Raw genomic sequence first — 25,450 nt, 5'->3', positions numbered from 1 at the left:
GTTTGCTCCCAAGCAAGACACACAATAGAACAATGGGATGCAACCACATGACACCAAACAATCCACAACCCCCCCCCCCCCCCAATATTAGGACAGATCACCCTGTACCCCTAACAGGCACAGGGGGACTTACACATAAGAGGGATATGGGGAGCTGAGATAGAGGTCTCCCCACCTCTCCAAAGTGAGCTGTGTTCCATGGGCCCCCCACCCAAAGTGAGCTGTGTTCCATGGGCCCCCCACCCAAAGTGAGCTGTGTTCCATGGGCCCCCCACCCAAAGTGAGCTGTGTTCCATGGGCCCCCCACCCAAAGTGAGCTGTGTTCCATGGGCCCCCCACCCAAAGTGAGCTGTGTTCCATGGGCCCCCCACCCAAAGTGAGCTGTGTTCCATGGGCCCCCCACCCAAAGTGAGCTGTGTTCCATGGGCCCCCCACCCAAAGTGAGCTGTGTTCATGGGCCCCCCACCCAAAGTGAGCTGTGTTCCATGGGCCCCCCACCCAAAGTGAGCTGTGTTCATGGGCCCCCCACCCAAAGTGAGCTGTGTTCCATGGGCCCCCCACCCAAAGTGAGCTGTGTTCATGGGCCCCCCACCCAAAGTGAGCTGTGTTCCATGGGCCCCCCACCCAAAGTGAGCTGTGTTCATGGGCCCCCCACCCAAAGTGAGCTGTGTTCATGGGCCCCCCACCCAAAGTGAGCTGTGTTCCATGGGCCCCCCACCCAAAGTGAGCTGTGTTCATGGGTCCCCCACCCAAAGTGAGCTGTGTTCCATGGGCCCCCCACCCAAAGTGAGCTGTGTTCCATGGGCCCCCCACCCAAAGTGAGCTGTGTTCCATGGGCCCCCCACCCAAAGTGAGCTGTGTTCCATGGGCCCCCCACCCAAAGTGACTCCCATCACAGTGGGCTATAATGTCAAGGAGGCTCGGATGTGATGAGGGAACTCTGGTGTGAGGAGGGGATCTGATGTGAGCTCATCACTTTCATCTGCAGATGAATGAAACAGAGTGGATGCAAAAGTAACAATGTTACTTTGTATCTCTCTATCTCCCGTCTGATCGATGTTTATAAACAATGTTACTTTGTATCTCTCTATCTCCCGTCTGATCGATGTTTATAAACATGTTACTTTGTATCTCTCTATCTCCCGTCTGATCGATGTTTATAAACAATGTTACTTTGTATCTCTCTATCTCCCGTCTGATCGATGTTTATAAACAATGTTACTTTGTATCTCTCTATCTCTCGTCTGATCGATGTTTATAAACATGTTACTTTGTATCTCTCTATCTCCCGTCTGATCGATGTTTATAAACAATGTTACTTTGTATCTCTCTATCTCCCGTCTGATCGATGTTTATAAACAATGTTACTTTGTATCTCTATCTCCCGTCTGATCGATGTTTATAAACAATGTTACTTTGTATCTCTCTATCTCCCGTCTGATCGATGTTTATAAACATGTTACTTTGTATCTCTCTATCTCCCGTCTGATCGATGTTTATAAACAATGTTACTTTGTATCTCTCTATCTCCCGTCTGATCGATGTTTATAAACATGTTACTTTGTATCTCTCTATCTCCCGTCTGATCGATGTTTATAAACAATGTTACTTTGTATCTCTCTATCTCCCGTCTGATCGATGTTTATAAACAATGTTACTTTGTATCTCTCTATCTCCCGTCTGATCGATGTTTATAAACATGTTACTTTGTATCTCTCTATCTCCCGTCTGATCGATGTTTATAAACAATGTTACTTTGTATCTCTATCTCCCGTCTGATCGATGTTTATAAACAATGTTACTTTGTATCTCTATCTCCCGTCTGATCGATGTTTATAAACAATGTTACTTTGTATCTCTCCATCTCCCGTCTGATCGATGTTTATAAACAATGTTACTTTGTATCTCTCTATCTCCCGTCTGATCGATGTTTATAAACAATGTTACTTTGTATCTCTCTCCCGTCTGATCGATGTTTATAAACAATGTTACTTTGTATCTCTATCTCCCGTCTGATCGATGTTTATAAACAATGTTACTTTGTATCTCTCTCCCGTCTGATCGATGTTTATAAACAATGTTACTTTGTATCTCTATCTCCCGTCTGATCGATGTTTATAAACAATGTTACTTTGTATATCTCCATCTCCCATCTGATCGATGTTTATAAACAATGTTACTTTGTATATCTCCATCTCCCGTCTGATCGATGTTTATAAACAATGTTACTTTGTATCTCTATCTCCCGTCTGATCGATGTTTATAAACAATGTTACTTTGTATATCTCCATCTCCCGTCTGATCGATGTTTATAAACAATGTTACTTTGTATCTCTCTATCTCCCGTCTGATCGATGTTTATAAACAATGTTACTTTGTATCTCTATCTCTCGTCTGATCGATGTTTATAAACAATGTTACTTTGTATCTCTCAATCTCCCGTCTGATCGATGTTTATAAATGTTACTTTGTATCTCTCTATCTCCCGTCTGATCGATGTTTATAAACAATGTTACTTTGTATCTCTATCTCCCGTCTGATCGATGTTTATAAACAATGTTACTTTGTATCTCTCTATCTCCCGTCTGATCGATGTTTATAAACAATGTTACTTTGTATCTCTATCTCCCGTCTGATCGATGTTTATAAACAATGTTACTTTGTATCTCTCCATCTCCCGTCTGATCGATGTTTATAAACAATGTTACTTTGTATCTCTCCATCTCCCGTCTGATCGATGTTTATAAACAATGTTACTTTGTATCTCTCTATCTCCCGTCTGATCGATGTTTATAAACAATGTTACTTTGTATCTCTCTCCCGTCTGATCGATGTTTATAAACAATGTTACTTTGTATCTCTATCTCCCGTCTGATCGATGTTTATAAACAATGTTACTTTGTATCTCTCTCCCGTCTGATCGATGTTTATAAACAATGTTACTTTGTATCTCTATCTCCCGTCTGATCGATGTTTATAAACAATGTTACTCTGTATCTCTATCTCCAGTCTGATCGATGTTTATAAACAATGTTACTTTGTATTTCTATCTCCCGTCTGATCGATGTTTATAAACAATGTTACTTTGTATCTCTATCTCCCGTCTGATCGATGTTTATAAACAATGTTACTTTGTATCTCTCTCCCGTCTGATCGATGTTTATAAACAATGTTACTTTGTATCTCTATCTCCCGTCTGATCGATGTTTATAAACAATGTTACTCTGTATCTCTATCTCCCGTCTGATCGATGTTTATAAACAATGTTACTTTGTATTTCTATCTCCCATCTGAGAGATGTTTATAAACAATGTTACTTTGTATCTCTATCTCCCGTCTGATCGATGTTTATAAACAATGTTACTTTGTATCTCTCTATCTCCCGTCTGATCGATGTTTATAAACAATGTTACTTTGTATCTCTCTATCTCCCGTCTGATCGATGTTTATAAACAATGTTACTTTGTATCTCTCCATCCCCCGTCTGATCGATGTTTATAAACAATGTTACTTTGTATCTCTCTATCTCCCGTCTGATCGATGTTTATAAACAATGTTACTTTGTATCTCTCTCCCGTCTGATCGATGTTTATAAACAATGTTACTTTGTATCTCTATCTCCCGTCTGATCGATGTTTATAAACAATGTTACTTTGTATATCTCCATCTCCCATCTGATCGATGTTTATAAACAATGTTACTTTGTATATCTCCATCTCCCGTCTGATCGATGTTTATAAACAATGTTACTTTGTATCTCTATCTCCCGTCTGATCGATGTTTATAAACAATGTTACTTTGTATATCTCCATCTCTCGTCTGATCGATGTTTATAAACAATGATACTTTGTATCTCTCTATCTCCCGTCTGATCGATGTTTATAAACAATGTTACTTTGTATCTCTATCTCTCGTCTGATCGATGTTTATAAACAATGTTACTTTGTATCTCTCAATCTCCCGTCTGATCGATGTTTATAAATGTTACTTTGTATCTCTCTATCTCCCGTCTGATCGATGTTTATAAACAATGTTACTTTGTATCTCTATCTCCCGTCTGATCGATGTTTATAAACAATGTTACTTTGTATCTCTATCTCCCGTCTGATCGATGTTTATAAACAATGTTACTTTGTATCTCTCTATCTCCCGTCTGATCGATGTTTATAAACAATGTTACTTTGTATCTCTATCTCTCGTCTGATCGATGTTTATAAACAATGATACTTTGTATCTCTCTATCTCCCGTCTGATCGATGTTTATAAACAATGTTACTTTGTATCTCTATCTCCCGTCTGATCGATGTTTATAAACAATGTTACTTTATATCTCTCTATCTCCCGTCTGATCGATGTTTATAAACAATGTTACTTTGTATCTCTATCTCCCGTCTGATCGATGTTTATAAACAATGTTACTTTGTATCTCTCCATCTCCCGTCTGATCGATGTTTATAAACAATGTTACTTTGTATCTCTCCATCTCCCGTCTGATCGATGTTTATAAACAATGTTACTTTGTATCTCTCTATCTCCCGTCTGATCGATGTTTATAAACAATGTTACTTTGTATCTCTCTCCCGTCTGATCGATGTTTATAAACAATGTTACTTTGTATCTCTATCTCCCGTCTGATCGATGTTTATAAACAATGTTACTTTGTATCTCTCTCCCGTCTGATCGATGTTTATAAACAATGTTACTTTGTATCTCTATCTCCCGTCTGATCGATGTTTATAAACAATGTTACTCTGTATCTCTATCTCCAGTCTGATCGATGTTTATAAACAATGTTACTTTGTATTTCTATCTCCCGTCTGATCGATGTTTATAAACAATGTTACTTTGTATCTCTATCTCCCGTCTGATCGATGTTTATAAACAATGTTACTTTGTATCTCTCTCCCGTCTGATCGATGTTTATAAACAATGTTACTTTGTATCTCTATCTCCCGTCTGATCGATGTTTATAAACAATGTTACTCTGTATCTCTATCTCCAGTCTGATCGATGTTTATAAACAATGTTACTTTGTATTTCTATCTCCCGTCTGAGAGATGTTTATAAACAATGTTACTTTGTATCTCTATCTCCCGTCTGATCGATGTTTATAAACAATGTTACTTTGTATCTCTCTATCTCCCGTCTGATCGATGTTTATAAACAATGTTACTTTGTATCTCTCTATCTCCCGTCTGATCGATGTTTATAAACAATGTTACTTTGTATCTCTCCATCCCCCGTCTGATCGATGTTTATAAACAATGTTACTTTGTATCTCTCTATCTCCCGTCTGATCGATGTTTATAAACAATGTTACTTTGTATCTCTCTCCCGTCTGATCGATGTTTATAAACAATGTTACTTTGTATCTCTATCTCCCGTCTGATCGATGTTTATAAACAATGTTACTTTGTATATCTCCATCTCCCGTCTGATCGATGTTTATAAACAATGTTACTTTGTATCTCTATCTCCCGTCTGATCGATGTTTATAAACAATGTTACTTTGTATATCTCCATCTCCCGTCTGATCGATGTTTATAAACAATGTTACTTTGTATATCTCCATCTCTCGTCTGATCGATGTTTATAAACAATGATACTTTGTATCTCTCTATCTCCCGTCTGATCGATGTTTATAAACAATGTTACTTTGTATCTCTATCTCTCGTCTGATCGATGTTTATAAACAATGTTACTTTGTATCTCTCAATCTCCCGTCTGATCGATGTTTATAAATGTTACTTTGTATCTCTCTATCTCCCGTCTGATCGATGTTTATAAACAATGTTACTTTGTATCTCTATCTCCCGTCTGATCGATGTTTATAAACAATGTTACTTTGTATCTCTCTATCTCCCGTCTGATCGATGTTTATAAACAATGTTACTTTGTATCTCTATCTCTCGTCTGATCGATGTTTATAAACAATGATACTTTGTATCTCTCTATCTCCCGTCTGATCGATGTTTATAAACAATGTTACTTTGTATCTCTATCTCTCGTCTGATCGATGTTTATAAACAATGTTACTTTGTATCTCTCTATCTCCCGTCTGATCGATGTTTATAAACAATGTTACTTTGTATCTCTCAATCTCCCATCTGATCGATGTTTATAAATGTTACTTTGTATCTCTCTATCTCCCGTCTGATCGATGTTTATAAACAATGTTACTTTGTATCTCTATCTCCCGTCTGATCGATGTTTATAAACAATGTTACTTTATATCTCTCTATCTCTCGTCTGATCGATGTTTATAAACAATGTTACTTTGTATCTCTCCATCTCCCGTCTGATCGATGTTTATAAACAATGTTACTTTGTATCTCTCCATCTCCCGTCTGATCGATGTTTATAAACAATGTTACTTTGTATCTCTATCTCCCGTCTGATCGATGTTTATAAACAATGTTACTTTGTATCTCTCCATCTCCCGTCTGATCGATGTTTATAAACAATGTTACTTTGTATCTCTCCATCCCCCGTCTGATCGATGTTTATAAACAATGTTACTTTGTATCTCTCTATCTCCCGTCTGATTGATGTTTATAAACAATGTTACTTTGTATCTCTCCATCCCCCGTCTGATCGATGTTTATAAACAATGTTACTTTGTATCTCTCTATCTCCCGTCTGATCGATGTTTATAAACAATGTTACTTTGTATCTCTCTATCTCCCGTCTGATCGATGTTTATAAACAATGTAGGTGAGATAGAGAGATAGAAAGTAACATTGTTTATAAACATCGATCAGACGGGAGATGGAGAGATACAAAGTAACAATCAATGTGTATTTCGGCATCCTAGGTGGAAGGTGGGACTCTTGGTGAAGGGGGACAGATGACTCTGGTGTGATGTGGGACTCTGATGTGAGTTGATGGGATGCCCCCAGATTTTGTTCTGCACCCCCAGATCAGACAGCCTAGATCTGGCCTTTCCCCTAACAAGTGTCCACATTGAAGGACCTCCCCCCGTTTCCTGTTCTGGTGACACCTCATACGGCGGTGAGCTGTGCGGTGACACTGACTATCCCACCTATACTTTCAGATCAGACCTACGACCCCGTCAGCCAATCACGGGTCCTTCTGGTCTTTGTCAGCCAATCACGGGTCCTTCTGGTCTTTGTCAGCCAATCACGGCTCCTTCTGGTCATCCGTGCAGAATATTCCGCGGGGTTCATTGATGATGCGTGTTAATTACAGACATGCCGAAGCTCTGGGCCTCCTGGGAACACATTCAGCCATCTCCGTTTTATTGCTGCTCTGACTAATTAGGGGCATTCATTGGAAATGCATCCGCTGTGAATTGGCGTGATGGACGGAGGACATGAGAGCCTGAACACGCGTGTAGTGCAGAGATAAGGCAGGAAGAATGAGGTCCGCTCACGTCTGACATGGAGCCTCTGATGTGTGGCTCGGGAATTCTGGGTCAGCGCTTGGGCAGGAGGGGCTCAACCTACAATGTAACACAACCACGCCGGTCCCAACATAGGGCCCTTGTCTACTGATCTGTGCAAGCCACGGGGATCCCACCGGATCTGCATTCCTATTGGATAACATCAGCGCGCAAAACATTCCAACAAGACCTTCGAGCTATCCAAGAAATCATTCAAAGAAAACATTGTAATAAATATGTATCAAAAGAAGATGAAATCATAAAAAGCGGAGGTATGATAAACCGTTTACAATTTCATCCTCTAACCACACGACCCCCAATGACCTCCGGCCCTATACCCAGTGTTATCGATGATCGACATGCACAATTCTCCTATTGGGTGGGAATCATAGCAGGGCCGTGGATGCGTTTCGCAGATACAGGTCCTTCAGGAGAATGGTAGGGGTCAGAGGTGAGACCATGCCACATCCAGGCCACCAAAGATCACCCCATATACAGACGTTGGCCGAGTGGAGGGGGGACTCTATGAACCAGACGAAAAGGACTAGTTATGGACTCAACCAGGATTAGCGGGTTCTTCATTAAATATTACGGCTGGTGACTTCTTTTTTTGGGAGGTTTAAAACTCTACGAGTGACTCTTCCAGTGAGGTCATAGTCTAAGGAGATGGGAGTGGAAAACGCAGAGTAGGCGGGGCCTAGGTAGGTAAGATTACATTTTTTAAAAATTCTAATTGTTTTAGTAACCTTTCCTTTAAAGAGAACCTGTACTTCAGTCATGGCGGTCCATCTGGACACTCGAAGCAAAGAAACACACCCAGCACCAGGGGCGGACTGACCATTTGGAAACTCGGGCACTGCCTGAGGGCCCAGGGTCAGTAGGGGGCCCCATGAGATGCCCCTGGTACCTTTTTCATAGGCTTTTTTGAGTTTGGGCAAGGACACAGGGGCCCCATGATCCCCTATTGTCCGGGGGCCCCATGAGTTGTCAGTCTGCCCCTGCCCAGCACTTCCGGGGATTGGGGATTCCCCAACTCCAATGATGAAGCAACCAATCATAATTTAATCCCCCGACACCAATCATGAAGCAACCAATCACAATTCACTTCCCCACTTCCAATGATGAAGCAACCAATCACAACTCACTGTCCCAACTCCACTGATGAAGCAACCAATCACAACTCACTTCCCCAACTCCAGTGATGAAGCAACCAATCACAACTCACTCTCCCTACTCCACTGATGAAGCAACCAATCACAACTCACGTCCCCAACTCCAATGATGAAGTAACCAATCACAGCTCACTTCCCCAACTCCAATGATGAAGCAACCAATCACAGCTCACTTCCCCAACTCCAATGATGAAGCAACCAATCACAACTCACGTCCCCCATTTCCAGTGATGAAGCAACCAATCACAGCTCACTCCCCCTGCTTCAATGATGCAACAACCAATCACAACTTAATCCCGTCCTCCTATGATCCAACAACCAATCACAACTCACGTCCCCCTTTTCCAATGATGAAGCAGCCAATCGCCATGGCTAAGCCGGGTCACATTGGTGTAGTGACAGTTGTACTGAGGGGTGTGTCTGCTACTCAGCTGCGTCATCACAGAGCTCTGCAGGGTCAGGACAAGAAGCAGCAGTCAGGTATTCCGAGGCATTTTCTACACACAAATCTATCACAGACCAGAACATAGAGGGATTAGAAGCCTGCGTGGCTCCGGGTTCCGCACACATCGAGGTGTTCCGTTGGGTTGCATTACAGCGTCAGCATTTTACATGATAACGAGCTTTGCATTGAGGAACCCATTTATTTAGACGCGATGTTGTGGCCCCTCCCCCCCCCCGCGGTGCAGGACTCATGGCAGCAGCTATGCTAATGCTTTAGGGCACGGGTGTCAGACTGGCGGCCCTCCAGCTGCCAAACTACAAGTCCCATGAGGCATTGCAAGATTGCCAGTTACAAGCATGGCTCCTAAGAGCAGAGGCATGATGGGAGTTGTAGTTTGGCAACAGCTGGAGGGCCACCAGTTTGACACCCCTGCTTTAGGGTGCCATTCTCTGTCAGCTCTTCTCGCAGTGTGCAGCAGTAATGAGTGGTGGAACGTGTGAAGGACGCCCCTACAGGGAACCCGCTTAGTCCTGCATTAGCAAAGCTCAAGTCTGCCTGAAACACGACACTTCCAAGGTACAAGTCATCCTCTCCATCCACATATCATACCTTGTTCCTGGTCTGCGTCTGCCCAACAAGTATTAAGGCATTCGAGGAAATGATGGACAAGCAGAAGTTGATCAAAATGACGGAGCGCTCCGACCGGATGTACCTAGAAACAGAGATGGGAATTGTTTATTGTTCGTTTATTTCAGGCATTAATAAAGTTATGTCAATTCATAGAGCCCCGCCTTCGAGGAGCTTACAACTGTATTCGGAGGTCAGCAACCTGGGCACTCCAGCTGTGGTGAAACTACAAATCCCATCATGCCTCTGACTCTGAGAGCCATGGCTGTTGGTGTCAGAGGCTTGCAGTGCATCATGGGGAATTTAGTTTCACAACAGCTGGAGTGCCCAGGTTACCTTCCCCCGATCTCTTCATCTCAGACATGCATACTATTATTATTATACAGGATTTATATGGCGCCAACAGTGTGCGCAGCGATGTACAAAATGAAGGCAGACATGACAGTTACAATACAATTTGGTACAAGAGGAATCAGAGGGCCCTGATCCTGGGAGCTTACAATCTAGGAGGAGGGGTTGAGTGATACAAAAGGTAATAGCTGTGGGGGGAGGAGCTGATGGAGGAAATAAATGGCAGTTTACTAGGTAGAAGCAGGATAGGCTTCTTTAAAGAGAAAGGTTTGCAGGTGGATAGATTAGGAGACAGCCGGAGGGATTGGGGAGGGGAGTTCCATAGGATGGGAGAAGCTCGGGAGAAGTCCTGGTGGCGAGCATGGGAGGAGGTGACAGGGGAACTAGAGAGCAGAAGGTCCTGGGAGGATCGAAGAGAGCGGTTTGGTTGATATTTGGAGGCCAGGTTGGTGATGTAGCTGGAGGCAGAGTTGTGGATGGCTTTGTAAGTTGTTGTTAGTATTTTGAATTTTATACGTTGGACGAAAGGAGGCCAGTGGAGGGATTGGCAGAGAGGGGTGGAGGACACTGAATGGAGGTCAGTGGAGGGATTGGCAGAGAGGGATGGAGGACACTGAATGGAAGCCAGTGGAGGGATTGGCAAAGAGGGGTGGATGACACTGAATGGAGGCCAGTGGAGGGATTGGCAGAGAGGGGTGGAGGACATTGAGTGGAGGCCAGTGGAGGGATTGGCAGAGAGGGGTGGAGGACACTGAGTGGAGGCCAGTGGAGAGATTGGCAGAGAGGGGTGGAGGACACTGAGTGGAGGCCAGTGGAGAGATTGGCAGAGAGGGGTGGAGGACACTGAATGGAGACCAGTAGAGGGATTGGCAGAGAGGGGTGGAGGACACTGAGTGGAGGCCAGTGGAGGGATTGGCAGAGAGGGGTGGAGGACACTGAATCGAGGCCAGTGGAGGGATTGGCAGAGAGGGGTGGAGGACACTGAATGGAGACCAGTGGAGGGATTGGCAGAGAGGGGTGAAGGACACTGAATGGAGGCCAGTGGAGGGATTGGCAGAGAGGGATGGAGGACACTGAATGGAAGCCAGTGGAGGGATTGGCAGAGAGGGGTGAAGGACACTGAATGGAGGCCAGTGGAGGGATTGGCAGAGAGGGATGGAGGACACTGAATGGAAGCCAGTGGAGGGATTGGCAGAGAGGGGTGGATGACACTGAGTGGAGGCCAGTGGAGAGATTGGCAGAGAGGGGTGGAGGACACTGAATGGAGACCAGTGGAGGGATTGGCAGAGAGGGGTGGATGACACTGAGTGGAGGCCAGTAGAGAGATTGGCAGAGAGGGGTGGAGGACACTGAATGGAGACCAGTGGAGGGATTGGCAGAGAGGGGTGGAGGACACTGAGTGGAGGCCAGTGGAGAGATTGGCAGAGAGGGGTGGAGGACACTGAATGGAGACCAGTGGAGGGATTGGCAGAGAGGGGTGGAGGACACTGAGTGGAGGCCAGTGGAGAGATTGGCAGAGAGGGGTGGAGGACACTGAGTGGAGGCCAGTGGAGGGATTGGCAGAGAGGGGTGGAGGACACTGAATGGAGACCAATGGAGGGATTGGCAGAGAGGGGTGGAGGACACTGAATGGAGACCAGTGGAGGGATTGGCAGAGAGGGGTGGAGGACACTGAATGGAGACCAGTGGAGGGATTGGCAGAGAGGGGTGGAGGACACTGAATGATTGGTAAGGTGGATGAGCCTGGCAGCAGTATTCATGATGGACTGGAGGGGGTGTGGCCTATGTAAAGGTCATCCAATGAGGAGGGAGTTGCAGTAGTCGAGGTGAGAGATAACCAGGGAGTGAATTAGGAGCTTTGTGGTCTCATTGGTTAAAAAGGGGTGTATTCTGGAGATGTTGCGGAGGTTGAGGTGACATGCTTGGACAGTGATTGGATGGGGGCCTGATAGGATAGTTCAGAATCCAGGGTAACACCCAGCACCCTGAAATGACGGGATGGGTTGATGGTGGTGCTAATGATCCTGACTGAGAAATCAGGGGAAGAGGCGCGTGGGGGAGGTAATATTATGAGCTCAGTTTACCTACCAGCATGTATTTGGGGTGTGGGAAGAAATCTGAGTACCTGGAGGAAACCCAGGCAAGTACAGAGGGAACATGAAAGCTTTATGTAGATAGTGTCCTGGACAGGGTCTGAACCGAGAACCCCAGTGCTTCAAGGCAGACGTACCCACCACTGGTGGCAGCACAGTGGCTCAGTGGTTAGCACCTCTGATGGCTGATTTAAAGAAGACCCTCATCTATTACAAGAACTTTTTCTCTCCTGGTTCCTCCCCCCTCCCTTTTCCACAACTTGAGAATGTTTCCCGTAATCAGAAATGTTTAGTAACTTTTTAAGCTTTCTGATTCCTCACCAAGATGAGAATTACATAGGAGCCCCTTGCTGCCTCCTGTTCAACTAAGTCAGGAGGTCCACTGCATGTCACATGGAGGTTTACTGCAGGTCATAATGAGGTTGCCTACAAGTCAGGAGGAGGTAAAAAAAAGTTTAACTGAAATTCAGAAGGAGAATAACTGCGAGTCAGAAGGAAATCAAGTCAACTGCTAGTCATAAGGAAGTCAATTGCAGATCGCAAGGAGGTCAACTGCAAATCAGGAGGTACTCAACTGTCAATCAGAAGGAGGTCAACTGCAGGTCAGAAGGAAGTCAACAGTAAGTCAGAAGGAAGAAAACTGCTAACTGGGAGGTCAACTGAAGGTCAAAAGGAGATAGAAGAAAGTCAACTGCTCATCAGAAGGTGGTCAACTGAAGGCCAGAAGGAGGTCAACTGTAAAGCTGGCCATATGCTGTATTTTTTTTCCCTGTTCAACCAGCAAGTCCCCCATTCACACACTCGATGTGGATGGGGAAATGCTTCCCGTTGAACCTCTGTATGCTGACAACAAGGAGTCTTCCCTGCCATTAGAAGACAATGATCAGTGTTGCCTGCTATAGATGGCGGCACTAATTGATTGGGAAAAACCCAACAGGCTGGTTGTACACCAGTTGCCGATTGATAGATTAATACAATCAACCTGCCCACACATGGATTAAAATTCGTCCAGTCCCTGGTGGACCGGCCGAATTTCACTCCATGCCTGGGTGGCTTAAGTCAGAAGGAAGTCAACTGCTAGTCAGAAGGAAGTCAACTGCTGGTCAGAAGGAAGTCAACTGCTGGTCAGAAGGAAGTCAACTGCTGGTCAGAAGGAAGTCAACTGCTGGTCAGAAGGAAGTAAACTGCTGGTCAGAAGGAAGTCAACTGCTGGTCAGAAGGAAGTCAACTGCTGGTCAGAAAGAGGTCAGCTGCTGGTCAGAAGGAAGTCAGCTGCTGGTCAGAAAGAGGTCAGCTGCTGGTCAGAAGGAAGTCAGCTGCTGGTCAGAAGGAGGTCAGCTGCTGGTCAGAAGGAAGTCAGCTGCTGGTCAGAAGAAAGTCAGCTGCTGGTCAGAAGGAAGTCAGCTGCTAGTCAGAAGGAAGTCAGATGCTGGTCAGAAGGAAGTCAGCTGCTAGTCAGAAGGAAGTCAGATGCTGGTCAGAAGGAGGTCAACTGCTGGTCAGAAGGAGGTCAGCTGCTGGTCAGAAGGAGGTCAGCTGCTGGTCAGAAGGAGGTCAGCTGCTGGTCAGAAGGAGGTCAGCTGCTGGTCAGAAGGAGGTCAGCTGCTGGTCAGAAGGAGGTCAGCTGCTGGTCAGAAGGAAGTCAGCTGCTGGTCAGAAGGAGGTCAGCTGCTGGTCAGAAGGAAGTCAGCTGCTGGTTAGAAGGAGGTCAGCAGCAGGTAAGAAGGAAGTCAACCTACTTGAAGTAGGTCAATGACAAGCAAGCTATCAGTGACTTTTTTCAGCAAAAATAAAATCTAATACAGCAAAGAAGACTTTGAACTTTGGGGAAAGTATCTGGAATGTGAAATATGAACCTCTACTCAGTGGTATAACAAGGAAGATGCAGATATTTTATATCCATCACAGTTTGTGAAGCGTTTCCACAGCTGTGCAGATGACGCATAACGCGGGATTATTCTGGCGTTCAATATTTCATTCTAAGATATCAAATACAATTCAGAACTTGGCTTGCTGGGAACAATGAGAGAACTTCAGAGAATATCTCAATCCTTCCCGACTTCCATATAAAATAGTCTGTAGAACAGTTGGTAATGGCAGTCCAGGTTACATGAAGAGCCTCTCACAGTAGTTCTTGATATAATACATGTATGCGGATTGTTTTACACGTCTGGTTTTCAGTCTGATGTTGTGAGGACCTGCATTGTCATTGGTCGAGTCCTGCCACAGAACGAATCCAGACTTTCACAGCCAGAGATGCTGAGGAACTCCAAAATTCCGGCAGAGGTTGAGTAGTAACTGATAAACAGCCTGGTGGTGCCTGCCAAGTTCTGGCATCATTGCTAATCACCAGGCGTGTGGAACCAGTGTGGTCTCTCCTCTCTTCTCATAGGAAAGTGACCACCGACACCAGTGATCTTTGTAGCTGGTTGCAAGGAGAGAATTCTTCTCACTGACCACCAGGGTAAATGGGTCTTTCTTCTCTGACAATCAATTATTCACTAACCGCCAGTAGCGGGGGCCCTTCTCCCAGCGTAGGGGTGTCTTTCATCATTGACTGCCAATGTATAGAGACAATTCTCCTGACCATCAAAATTAAGTGGCATGTCTCCAACTGGCCACCAATGTAAAGGGTCACTTCTACTGATCATCAATGGTAGAGGATCCTTCTCCACTGACCACCAATGCAGTGGGACATTTGTTCTACTGAACAAATCAGTGAAAGGTGCTCTTCACCCACCAGTCCACCATTGTAACTGGGCACTTATATACTGAATGCCAATGTAAAGGGCCCCTTCTCTCTGACCATCAATTTAAAGAGGTTCTTCTCCCACCTGCCACCAATGTAACCTCCAATCTAAAAGAACACGTCTACCAGATATTATTCCAAGCAGGACTTTCAACATGGACCACAAATGTAAAGGGACATTTCCTATGGACCATTAATGTAAGGAGGCACTTCTGCTGACTATCAATGTAAGGAACATTCTTCCCACTGACCCCCAATGTAAGGGACATTCTTCCCACTGACCCCCAATGTAAGGGACATTCTTCCCACTGACCAATGTAAGGGACATTCTTCTCACTGACCCCCAATGTAAGGGACATTCTTCCCACTGACCCCCAATGTAAGGGACATTCTTCCCACTGACCCCCAATGTAAGGGACATTCTTCCCACTGACCCCCAATGTAAGGGACATTCTTCCCACTGACCCCCAATGTAAGGAACATTCTTCCTACTAACCCCCAATGTAAGGGACATTCTTCCCACTGACCCCCAATGTAAGGGACATTCTTCGTCCTGACCACCAATGTAAGGGACATTCTTCCCACTGACCTCCAATGTAAGGGACATTCTTCCCACTGACCCCCAATGTAAGGGACATTCTTCCCACTGACCCCCAATGTAAGGAACATTCTTCCCACTAACCCCCAATGTAAGGGACATTCTTCCCACTGACCCCCAATGTAAGGGACATTCTTCCCACTGACCACCAATGTAAGGGACATTCTTCCCACTGACCCCCGATGTAAGGGACAATCTTCCCACTGACCCCCAATGTAAGGGACATTCTTCCTCCTGACCACCAATGTAAGGGACATTCTTCCCACTGACCCCCAATGTAAGGGACATTCTTCCTCCTGACCACCAATGTAAGGGACATTCTTCCCATTGACCTCCAATGTAAGGGACATTCTTCCCACTGAACCCCAATGTAAGGGACATTCTTCCCACTGACCACCAATGTAAGGGACATTCTTCCCACTGACCCCCGATGTAAGGGACATTCTTAACACTGACCCCCAATGTAAGGGACATTCTTCCTCCTGACCACCAATGTAAGGGACATTCTTCCCACTGACCCCCAATGTAAGGGACATTCTTCCCACTAACCCCCAATGTAAGGGACATTCTTCCCACTGACTGCCAATGTAAGGGACGTTCTTCCCACTGACCCCCGATGTAAGGGACATTCTTCCCACTGACCACCAATGTAAGGGACATTCTTCCCACTGACCCCCGATGTAAGGGACATTCTTAACACTGACCCCCAATGTAAGGGACATTCTTCCTCCTGACCACCAATGTAAGGGACATTCTTCCCACTGACCCCCAATGTAAGGGACATTCTTCCTCCTGACCACCAATGTAAGGGACATTCTTCCCACTGACCCCCAATGTAAGGGACATTCTTCCCACTAACCCCCAATGTAAGGGACATTCTTCCCACTGACTGCCAATGTAAGGGACGTTCTTCCCACTGACCCCCGATGTAAGGGACATTCTTCCCACTGACCACCAATGTAAGGGACATTCTTCCCACTGACCCCCGATGTAAGGGACATTCTTAACACTGACCCCCAATGTAAGGGACATTCTTCCCACTGACCCCCAATGTAAGGGACATTCTTCCTCCTGACCACCAATGTAAGGGACATTCTTCCCACTGACCCCCAATGTAAGGGACATTCTTCCTCCTGACCACCAATGTAAGGGACATTCTTCCCACTGACCCCCAATGTAAGGGACATTCTTCCCACTGACCCCCAATGTAAGGGACATTCTTCCCACTGACCACCAATGTAAGGGACATTCTTCCCACTGACCCCCGATGTAAGGGACATTCTTAACACTGACCCCCAATGTAAGGGACATTCTTCCTCCTGACCACCAATGTAAGGGACATTCTTCCCACTGACCCCCAATGTAAGGGACATTCTTCCTCCTGACCACCAATGTAAGGGACATTCTTCCCACTGACCCCCAATGTAAGGGACATTCTTCCCACTGACCCCCAATGTAAGGGACATTCTTCCCACTGATCCCAATGTAAGGGACGTTCTTCCCACTGACCCCCAATGTAAGGGACATTCTTCCCACTGACCCCCAATGTAAGGGACATTCTTCCCACTGACCACCAATGTAAGGGACATTCTTCCCACTGACTGCCAATGTAAGGGACATTCTTCCCACTGACCCCCAATGTAAGGGACATTCTTCCCACTGACCCCCAATGTAAGGGATATTCTTCCCACTGACCCCCAATGTAAGGGACGTTCTTCCCACTGACCGCCAATGTAAGGGACAATCTTCCCACTGACCCCCAATGTAAGGGACATTCTTCCCACTGACCACCAATGTAAGGGACATTCTTCCCACTGACCCCCAATGTAAGGGACATTCTTCCCACTGACCCCCCCAATGTAAGGGACATTCTTCCCACTGACTGCATATGTAAGGGACATTCTTCCCACTGACCCCCAATGTAAGGGATATTCTTCCCACTGACCCCCAATGTAAGGGACATTCTTCCCACTGACCACCAATGTAAGGGACATTCTTCCCACTGATCACCAATGTAAGGGATATTCTTCCCACTGACCCCCCAATGTAAGGGACATTCTTCCCACTGATCACCAATGTAAGGGACGTTCTTCCCACTGACCCCCAATGTAAGGGACATTCTTCCCACTGACCCCCAATGTAAGGGGCGTTCTTCCCACTGACCCCCCAATGTAAGGGACGTTCTTCCCACTGATCACCAATGTAAGGGACATTCTTCCCACTGATCCCAATGTAAGGACGTTCTTCCCACTGACCCCCAATGTAAGGGATATTCTTCCCACTGACCCCCAATGTAAGGGACATTCTTCCCACTGACCACCAATGTAAGGGACATTCTTCCCACTGACCCCCGATGTAAGGGACATTCTTAACACTGACCCCCAATGTAAGGGACATTCTTCCTCCTGACCACCAATGTAAGGGACATTCTTCCCACTGACCCCCAATGTAAGGGACATTCTTCCTCCTGACCACCAATGTAAGGGACATTCTTCCCACTGACCCCCAATGTAAGGGACATTCTTCCCACTGATCCCAATGTAAGGGACGTTCTTCCCACTGACCCCCAATGTAAGGGACATTCTTCCCACTGACCCCCAATGTAAGGGACATTCTTCCCACTGACCCCCAATGTAAGGGACATTCTTCCCACTGACCGCCAATGTAAGGGACATTCTTCCCACTGACCCCCAATGTAAGGGACATTCTTCCCACTGACCCCCAATGTAAGGGATATTCTTCCCACTGACCCCCAATGTAAGGGACGTTCTTCCCACTGACCGCCAATGTAAGGGACAATCTTCCCACTGACCCCCAATGTAAGGGACATTCTTCCCACTGACCACCAATGTAAGGGACATTCTTCCCACTGACCCCCAATGTAAGGGACATTCTTCCCACTGACCCCCAATGTAAGGGACATTCTTCCCACTGACCCCCCCAATGTAAGGGACATTCTTCCCACTGACTGCATATGTAAGGGACATTCTTCCCACTGACTGCATATGTAAGGGACATTCTTCCCACTGACCCCCAATGTAAGGGATATTCTTCCCACTGACCCCCAATGTAAGGGACATTCTTCCCACTGACCACCAATGTAAGGGACATTCTTCCCACTGATCACCAATGTAAGGGATATTCTTCCCACTGACCCCCCAATGTAAGGGACATTCTTCCCACTGATCACCAATGTAAGGGACATTCTTCCCACTGACCCCCCAATGTAAGGGACGTTCTTCCCACTGATCACCAATGTAAGGGACATTCTTCCCACTGATCCCAATGTAAGGACGTTCTTCCCACTGACCCCCAATGTAAGGGACATTCTTCCCACTGACCCCCAATGTAAGGGATATTCTTCCCACTGACCCCCAATGTAAGGGACATTCTTCCCACTGATCACCAATGTAAGGGACATTCTTCCCACTGATCCCAATGTAAGGGACATTCTTCCCACTGACCCCCAATATAAGGGACATTCTTCCCACTGACCCCCAATGTAAGGGACATTCTTCCCACTGACCCCCAATGTAAGGGACATTCTTCCCACTGACCCCCAATGTAAGGGACATTCTTCCAACTGACCCCCAATGTAAGGGACATTCTTCCCACTGACCCCCAATGTAAGGGACATTCTTCCCACTGATCCCAATGTAAGGGACATTCTTCCCACTGACCCCCAATGTAAGGGACATTCTTCCCACTGACCCCAATGTAAGGGACATTCTTCCCACTGACCCCAATGTAAGGGACATTCTTCCTACTGACCCCCAATGTAAGGGACATTCTTCCCACTGACCCCAATGTAAGGGACATTCTTCCTACTGACCCCCAATGTAAGGGACATTCCTCCCACTGACCCCCAATGTAAGGGACATTCTTCCCACTGATCCCCAATGTAAGGGACATTCTTCCCACTGACCCCCAATGTAAGGGACATTCTTCCCACTGACCCCCAATGTAAGGGACATTCTTCCCACTGACCTCCAATGTAAGGGACATTCTTCCCACTGACCCCCAATGTAAGGGACATTCTTCCCACTGACCTCCAATGTAAGGGACATTCTTCCCACTGATCCCCAATGTAAGGGACATTCTTCCCACTGACCCCCAATGTAAGGGACATTCTTCCCACTGACCTCCAATGTAAGGGACATTCTTCCCACTGACCCCCAATGTAAGGGACATTCTTCCCACTGACCCCCAATGTAAGGGACATTCTTCCCACTGACCACCAATGTAAGGGACATTCTTCCCACTGACCCCCAATGTAAGGGACGTTCTTCCCACTGACCCCCAATGTAAGGGACATTCTTCCCACTGACCCCCAATGTAAGGGACGTTCTTCCCACTGACCCCCAATGTAAGGGACGTTCTTCCCACTGACCCCCAATGTAAGGGACATTCTTCCCACTGACCCCCAATGTAAGGGACATTCTTCCCACTGACCCCCAATGTAAGGAGCATTCTTCCCACTGACCCCCAATGTAAGGGACATTCTTCTCACTGACCCCCAATGTAAGGGACATTCTTCCCACTGACCCCCAATGTAAGGGACATTCTTCTCACTGACCCCCAATGTAAGGGACATTCTTCCCACTGACCCCCCAATGTAAGGGATGATTCTTCACTGAACATCAAAGTAAGGAGCATTCTGGCCACCAATGTAAGGTCTTTTCCTGGTCATGCTGATGAATTGTGTGCTGTGGGTAACACAACAAATGGTGGGGTTCCCTGAGACCTGACAAACACTTTATGAGTTTCTCCCCAGTAAAGGCAGTAAGTCTGAGATGATTAGTCGTAGGACATCCAGGATTCACTGTAACTCACCTCCATACCGACACATAGATGATGATGAGAAGCAGAAGGGTGAGCGAGGAGACACCACAGCCAACAATCAGAGTGACTGATGGGACGAGGACCTTCTCCATATTCTGGAAGAGAAAGAAAACCGCTTAGAGGAAAACCTTCAGAAAAAGTTATACAAAAAAGAAAAAAACTTTCTATGTCATCCATGTCATGTTGTGCAAAACTCAATTTTTACTTTCAATATTTTTATTAAAAATTTAAGATACAATCCAGAACAAAAAAACGTATTCTACAAATCCAGCCAACAGAAGTCTAATGATAGTCCACCATTACACGAACAAGGCATGCCAAAGTGATCCTAGAGACGGGCGCTCAATATAGTCCACAGAATTCCAGAAGCTGCAGAGAACACTAAAGTGATCCACTTAAAGCCTGGATCCAATATGGGGGACCTAGCCTCCATTTCTGAATTGTTGATGAACAGAAAGGGGGAGGGATTGCAGAAGACCGGATATGAAGCCCCTGATGAAAAAGGGTTCAGCGATCGATGTGCGAATAGCGTTCCTGTGGGGTCCAGACTTTTTCAAAGTGTATCATTAGTCACAAACCGCAGCGCCACAGAAAAAATATGCCCCCAAAATTATATAAACTGCTGCTGTACACAAGTGTAATACACCAAAATATATAAAACGATATAAACAGCGCAAATCTAGACCCTACATAATTGTATGCGTCATAATCCAATCCAAATACTATATAAAAACAGAAAAAGTGTCCAAAGAAACATAAAGTCCTTATTCCCGAAAGATGCTTGGAATGGGCTACAAGACCAAAGAGCTGTCAGAGGACGTCGGGGACAAGATGGCAGACCTTGGAATGGGCTACAAGACCATCAGCAAGAAGACAACGGTTGGAGCGATTATTCACAAATGGAAGAAATACGAAATAACCATCAATCGTCCTCCTCGGTTTGGGGCTCCATACAGGGTTTTGCCTCATGGGGTGAGGATGATCATGAGAAAAGTGAAGGATCAGCCCAGAACTACATGGGAGGAGCTTGTGAAGGATCTCAAGGCAGTTGGGAACACAATCACCAAACCAACCATTGGTAACACAATACACCGCCATGGATTGAAATCCGCAAGGTCCCCCTCCTCAAGGCACATGTCCAGGCCTGTCTGACATGTTTGCCAATGAACATCTAAGTCATGGGTGTCAAACTGGTGGCCCTCCAGCTGTTGCCAAACTACAAGTCCCATGAGGCATTGCAAAATTGAGAGTTACAAGCATGACTTCGAAAAGCAGAGGCATGATGGGACTTGTAGTTTCGCAACAGCTGGAGAGCCACTAGTTTGACACCCCAATCTAAGTGATTCAGAGAAGGATTGGGAGTAAGTGCTGTGGTGAGATGAGACCAAAAGTGAGCTCTTTGGGGTTAACTTGACTCGCCGTGTTTGGAGGAAACAAATGGCTGACTGTGACCCTAAAACATCATCCCTGCAGTCCAGCACGGAGGTGGAAACATTATGCTTTGGGGCTGTTTCTCTGCTAAAGGTACCGGCCGACTTTGCAGCATTGAGGGGACAATGGACAGAGCCATGTATGGTCAAATCTTGGATGAGAACCACCTTCCCTCAGCCAGAACTCTGAAGATGGGTCGTGGATGGGTCTTCCAGCATGACAATGACCCAAAACACACGGCCAAGGCAACAAAGATCAAGAAGAAGCACATTAAGCTCATGGAGTGGCCTAGCCAGTCTCCAGACCTTCATCTTATAAAAAATGTATGGAGGAGCTGAAACTTTAAGTTGTCAAGCGACATCCAAGAAATCTCAGGGATTTAGAGAAGATCTGAAAAGAAGAGCGGACCAAAATCCCTCCTGAGATGTGTGCAAACCTGGGAACCAAGAAACGTCCTACCGCTGTGCTCACCAACAAGGGATCCTCCACCAAGTACTAAGTCTGGTTTAGCTTGGGGATCAAATACTTATTTTACTCCCTGAACTGCAACTCCATTTCTAACATTTGTATCGTGTTTTGGTTGATATTCTGTCTCTATCATTTATGTACACCTGTGATAAAAATGATAGACCCTTCATTGCTTTGTAAGTGTGCAAAGTTACCAAATCTGCCGGGAATCAAATCATTATATTCCCCCCGTATATACACTACATTGCCCCAAGTATCGGGCCGCCTGCCTTTCCACACACATAACCCTTCATGGCCCCCCAGTCTTAGTCCGTAGGGTCCAATATTGAGTTGACCCCGCCCTTTCCACGTAGTTGACCTTTACTGGCCTCCCAGTCTTAGTCTGTAGGGTTCAATATTGAGTTGGCCCCGGCCTTTCCACACACATGACCTTTAATGGCCCCCCAGTCTTAGTCCATAGGGTTCAATATTGAGTTGGCCCCGCCCTTCCCACACACATGACCTTTAATGGCCCCCCAGTCTTAGTCCATAGGGTTCAATATTGAGTTGGCCCCGCCCTTCCCACACACATGACCTTTAATGGCCCCCCAGTCTTAGTCCGTAGGGTTCAATATTGAGTTGGCCCCGCCCTTTGCAGCTATAACAGCTTCAACTCTTCTGGGAAGGCCGTCCACAAGGTTTAGGAGGGTGTCTATGGGAAGGTTGGACCATTCTTCCAGAAGCACATTTGTCAGGTCAGGCACTGATGTCGGGGGAGGGGCACTGATATCGGGGGAGGAGGCCTGGCTTGCAGTCTCCGCTCTAATTCATCCCAAAGGTGTTCTATGGGGTTGAGGTCAGGACTCTGTGCAGGACAGTCAAGTTCCTCCACCCCAAACTGGCTCCTCCATGTCTCCTCCATATGGACCTTGCTTTGTGCACTGGTGGGCAGTCATGTTGGAACAGGAAGGGGCCATCCCCAAACTCTTCCCACAAAGTTGGGAGCATTAAATTTTCCAAAATGTCGCCTTAAGAGTTCCCTTCACTGGAACTAGGGGGCCAAGCCCAACCCCTGAAAAACAACCCCACACCATAATCTCCCCTCCACCAAACTTTACACTTGGCACACTGCAGTCAGGCAAGTACCGTTCTCCTGGCCACCACCAAACCCAGACACGTCCATTGGAGTGCCAGACAGAGTAGTGTGATTGGTCACTCCAAAGAACACGCCTCCACTGCTGTAGAGTCCAGTGGCGACGTGCTTTACACCACGGCATCCGACGCTTTGCATTGCACTTGGTGATGGAAGGCTTGGATGCAGCTGCTCAGCCATGGAAACCCATTCCATGAAGCTCTCTACGCACTGTTGTTGGGCTCATCTGAAGGCCACACCAAGTTTGGAGGTCTTTAGCTATTGACTCTGCAGACAGTTGGCGACTTCTGCGCACTGTGCGCTTCAGCATGCGCTGACCCCACCCTGTCATGTGACATGGCCTACCACTTGGTGGCTGAGTGGCTGTTGTTCCCAGTGGCTTCCACTTTGTTATAATCCCACTAACAGTTGAGCGTGGAATATTTAGTAGCCAGGAAATGTCACGGATGGACTTATTGCCCAGGTGGCCACCTATCACGGGACCACGCTTGGAGTCACTGAGCTCCTGAGAGCGACCCATTCTTTCACCAATGTTTGTAGAAGCCGTCTGCATGTCTAGGGGCTTCATTGTATACACCTGTGTCCATGGAGGGGATTGGAACACCTGAATCACATGATATGGAGGGGATTGGAACACCTGAATCACATGATATGGAGGGAATTGGGAAACCAGAATCACATGATATGGAGGGGATTGGAACACCTGAATCACATGATATGGAGGGGATTGGAACACCTGAATCACATGATATGGAGGGGATTGGAACACCTGAATCACATGTTTGGGAGGGGATTGGGAAACCAGAATCACATGATATGGAGGGGATTGGAAACCTGAATCACATGATATGGAGGGGATTGGGAAACCAGAATCACATGATATGGAGGGGATTTGAACACCTGAATCACATGATTGGGAGGGGATTGGAACACCTGAATCACATGATATGGAGGGGATTGGGGAAACCAGAATCACATGATATGGAGGGGATTGGAACACCTGAGTCACATGATTGGGAGGGGATTGGAACACCTGAATCACATGATTGGGAGGGGATTGGGACACCTAAATCACATGATATGCAGGGGGGTGGTAATACTTTGGGCAATATAGTGTGTATGTGTATATATATATATACCCAAATGGTCATGTGACTCTTGCATTGCTGGGGTAGCTGCACTGTACGGGAACATTTTTCCTTTCCTGTAGACGGCTGCAGATGGCCGCCATGTTACCAGAGACGGTGTCACGCTATAACAGAACATGCGATAAGTGCGGCACCATTACGGCGCACCGTGAGAAGTCGCCGTCTTGCCGCGCTGAGTACAAGGCAAGCGCGGTGCGCGTTCTGCATGCCCAATACAAGGCTGGCTCTGATCCTGGACCAGCTGGCAGATGTGCCGTCCCCGACCCGCCGCAGGATCTATCCAAGAACGTTTCGCCGTCGTTTCCTGGCGCTTTCCAGGTACAAATATCGCTTTGCGTGTCCAATGGCGCTCCTCTGCGCCCGTCACACATATATATGAATCCATCTGGCAGGTCCCCTCCCCCCCTAATCGTCACCTAATAGATGGATAGATAATGGTTGTGACGCCGCGCCTGGAGAACGCAGAATAATTATTCCCCCGCAGGACGCGGAGGGCGAAGACGGAGCGGCGGTCGGGTTTTATTTGTCATCTAGTTAAGATATAAAATTGCGCAATGATAGCGAAGTCGTGTTCCCGCTGCAGCTTCTCTGCGTTACAAATGATCGCGAGTCGGGAAGAACAAGTGCGAGCAGCAGGCGACGTTCACAAGACAAATATTGTTCCATCGCTGGATGCAAATTCCGGGAGCGCTGCGTCTCTGCAGACGATTCGTCGATTCGCCTCTCGGAGGACGACTTCCAGGAACACAACATGGAGTGCGATGGAGATGGGGGGAAGCAGGGCTTCTGATTCCTCTATGAATAGGGGCGGGCACTCCCCCTTCCCTTGTCTCCGCCCACACACAACTTTGAGCGCCATGGAATTTAATTGGAATTAAATTAATTAAATGGAAATTAATTGGAATGGAAGTTAATGAAAGGTTGTAAAATAGATCCCCTACAACAATAGATCCCTCCCAGCAACCATAGATCCCCACAGCAAAAATAGAGCC

At 46.4% G+C, this 25,450-nt stretch overlaps 1 protein-coding gene across 1 annotated transcript in view; it reads right to left on the bottom strand.

Annotated features, from left to right (window-relative positions):
* LOC149435879 (adhesion G protein-coupled receptor B1-like) overlaps positions 1 to 25,450 on the bottom strand; it is a 160,108-nt gene that overhangs the window by 93,834 nt on the left and 40,824 nt on the right. Inside the window, exons 3-4 of the mRNA XM_089662335.1 lie at positions 20,271 to 20,374; positions 9,629 to 9,731 (exon numbers count right to left, since the gene is read on the bottom strand). Of these exons, the coding sequence (XP_089518461.1) occupies positions 9,629 to 9,731; positions 20,271 to 20,374 (207 nt within the window). The remainder of the gene's footprint in view (positions 1 to 9,628; positions 9,732 to 20,270; positions 20,375 to 25,450) is intronic.

Source organism: Staurois parvus, unplaced genomic scaffold (genome assembly GCF_062004578.1).
Source record: "Staurois parvus isolate SC_StPar_1 unplaced genomic scaffold, SC_StPar_1.0 ptg001456l, whole genome shotgun sequence".
Taxonomy (NCBI): domain Eukaryota; kingdom Metazoa; phylum Chordata; class Amphibia; order Anura; family Ranidae; genus Staurois; species Staurois parvus.
Note: the sequence above shows the minus strand (reverse complement) of the source record. Positions and strands in the feature narration are given on the sequence as shown.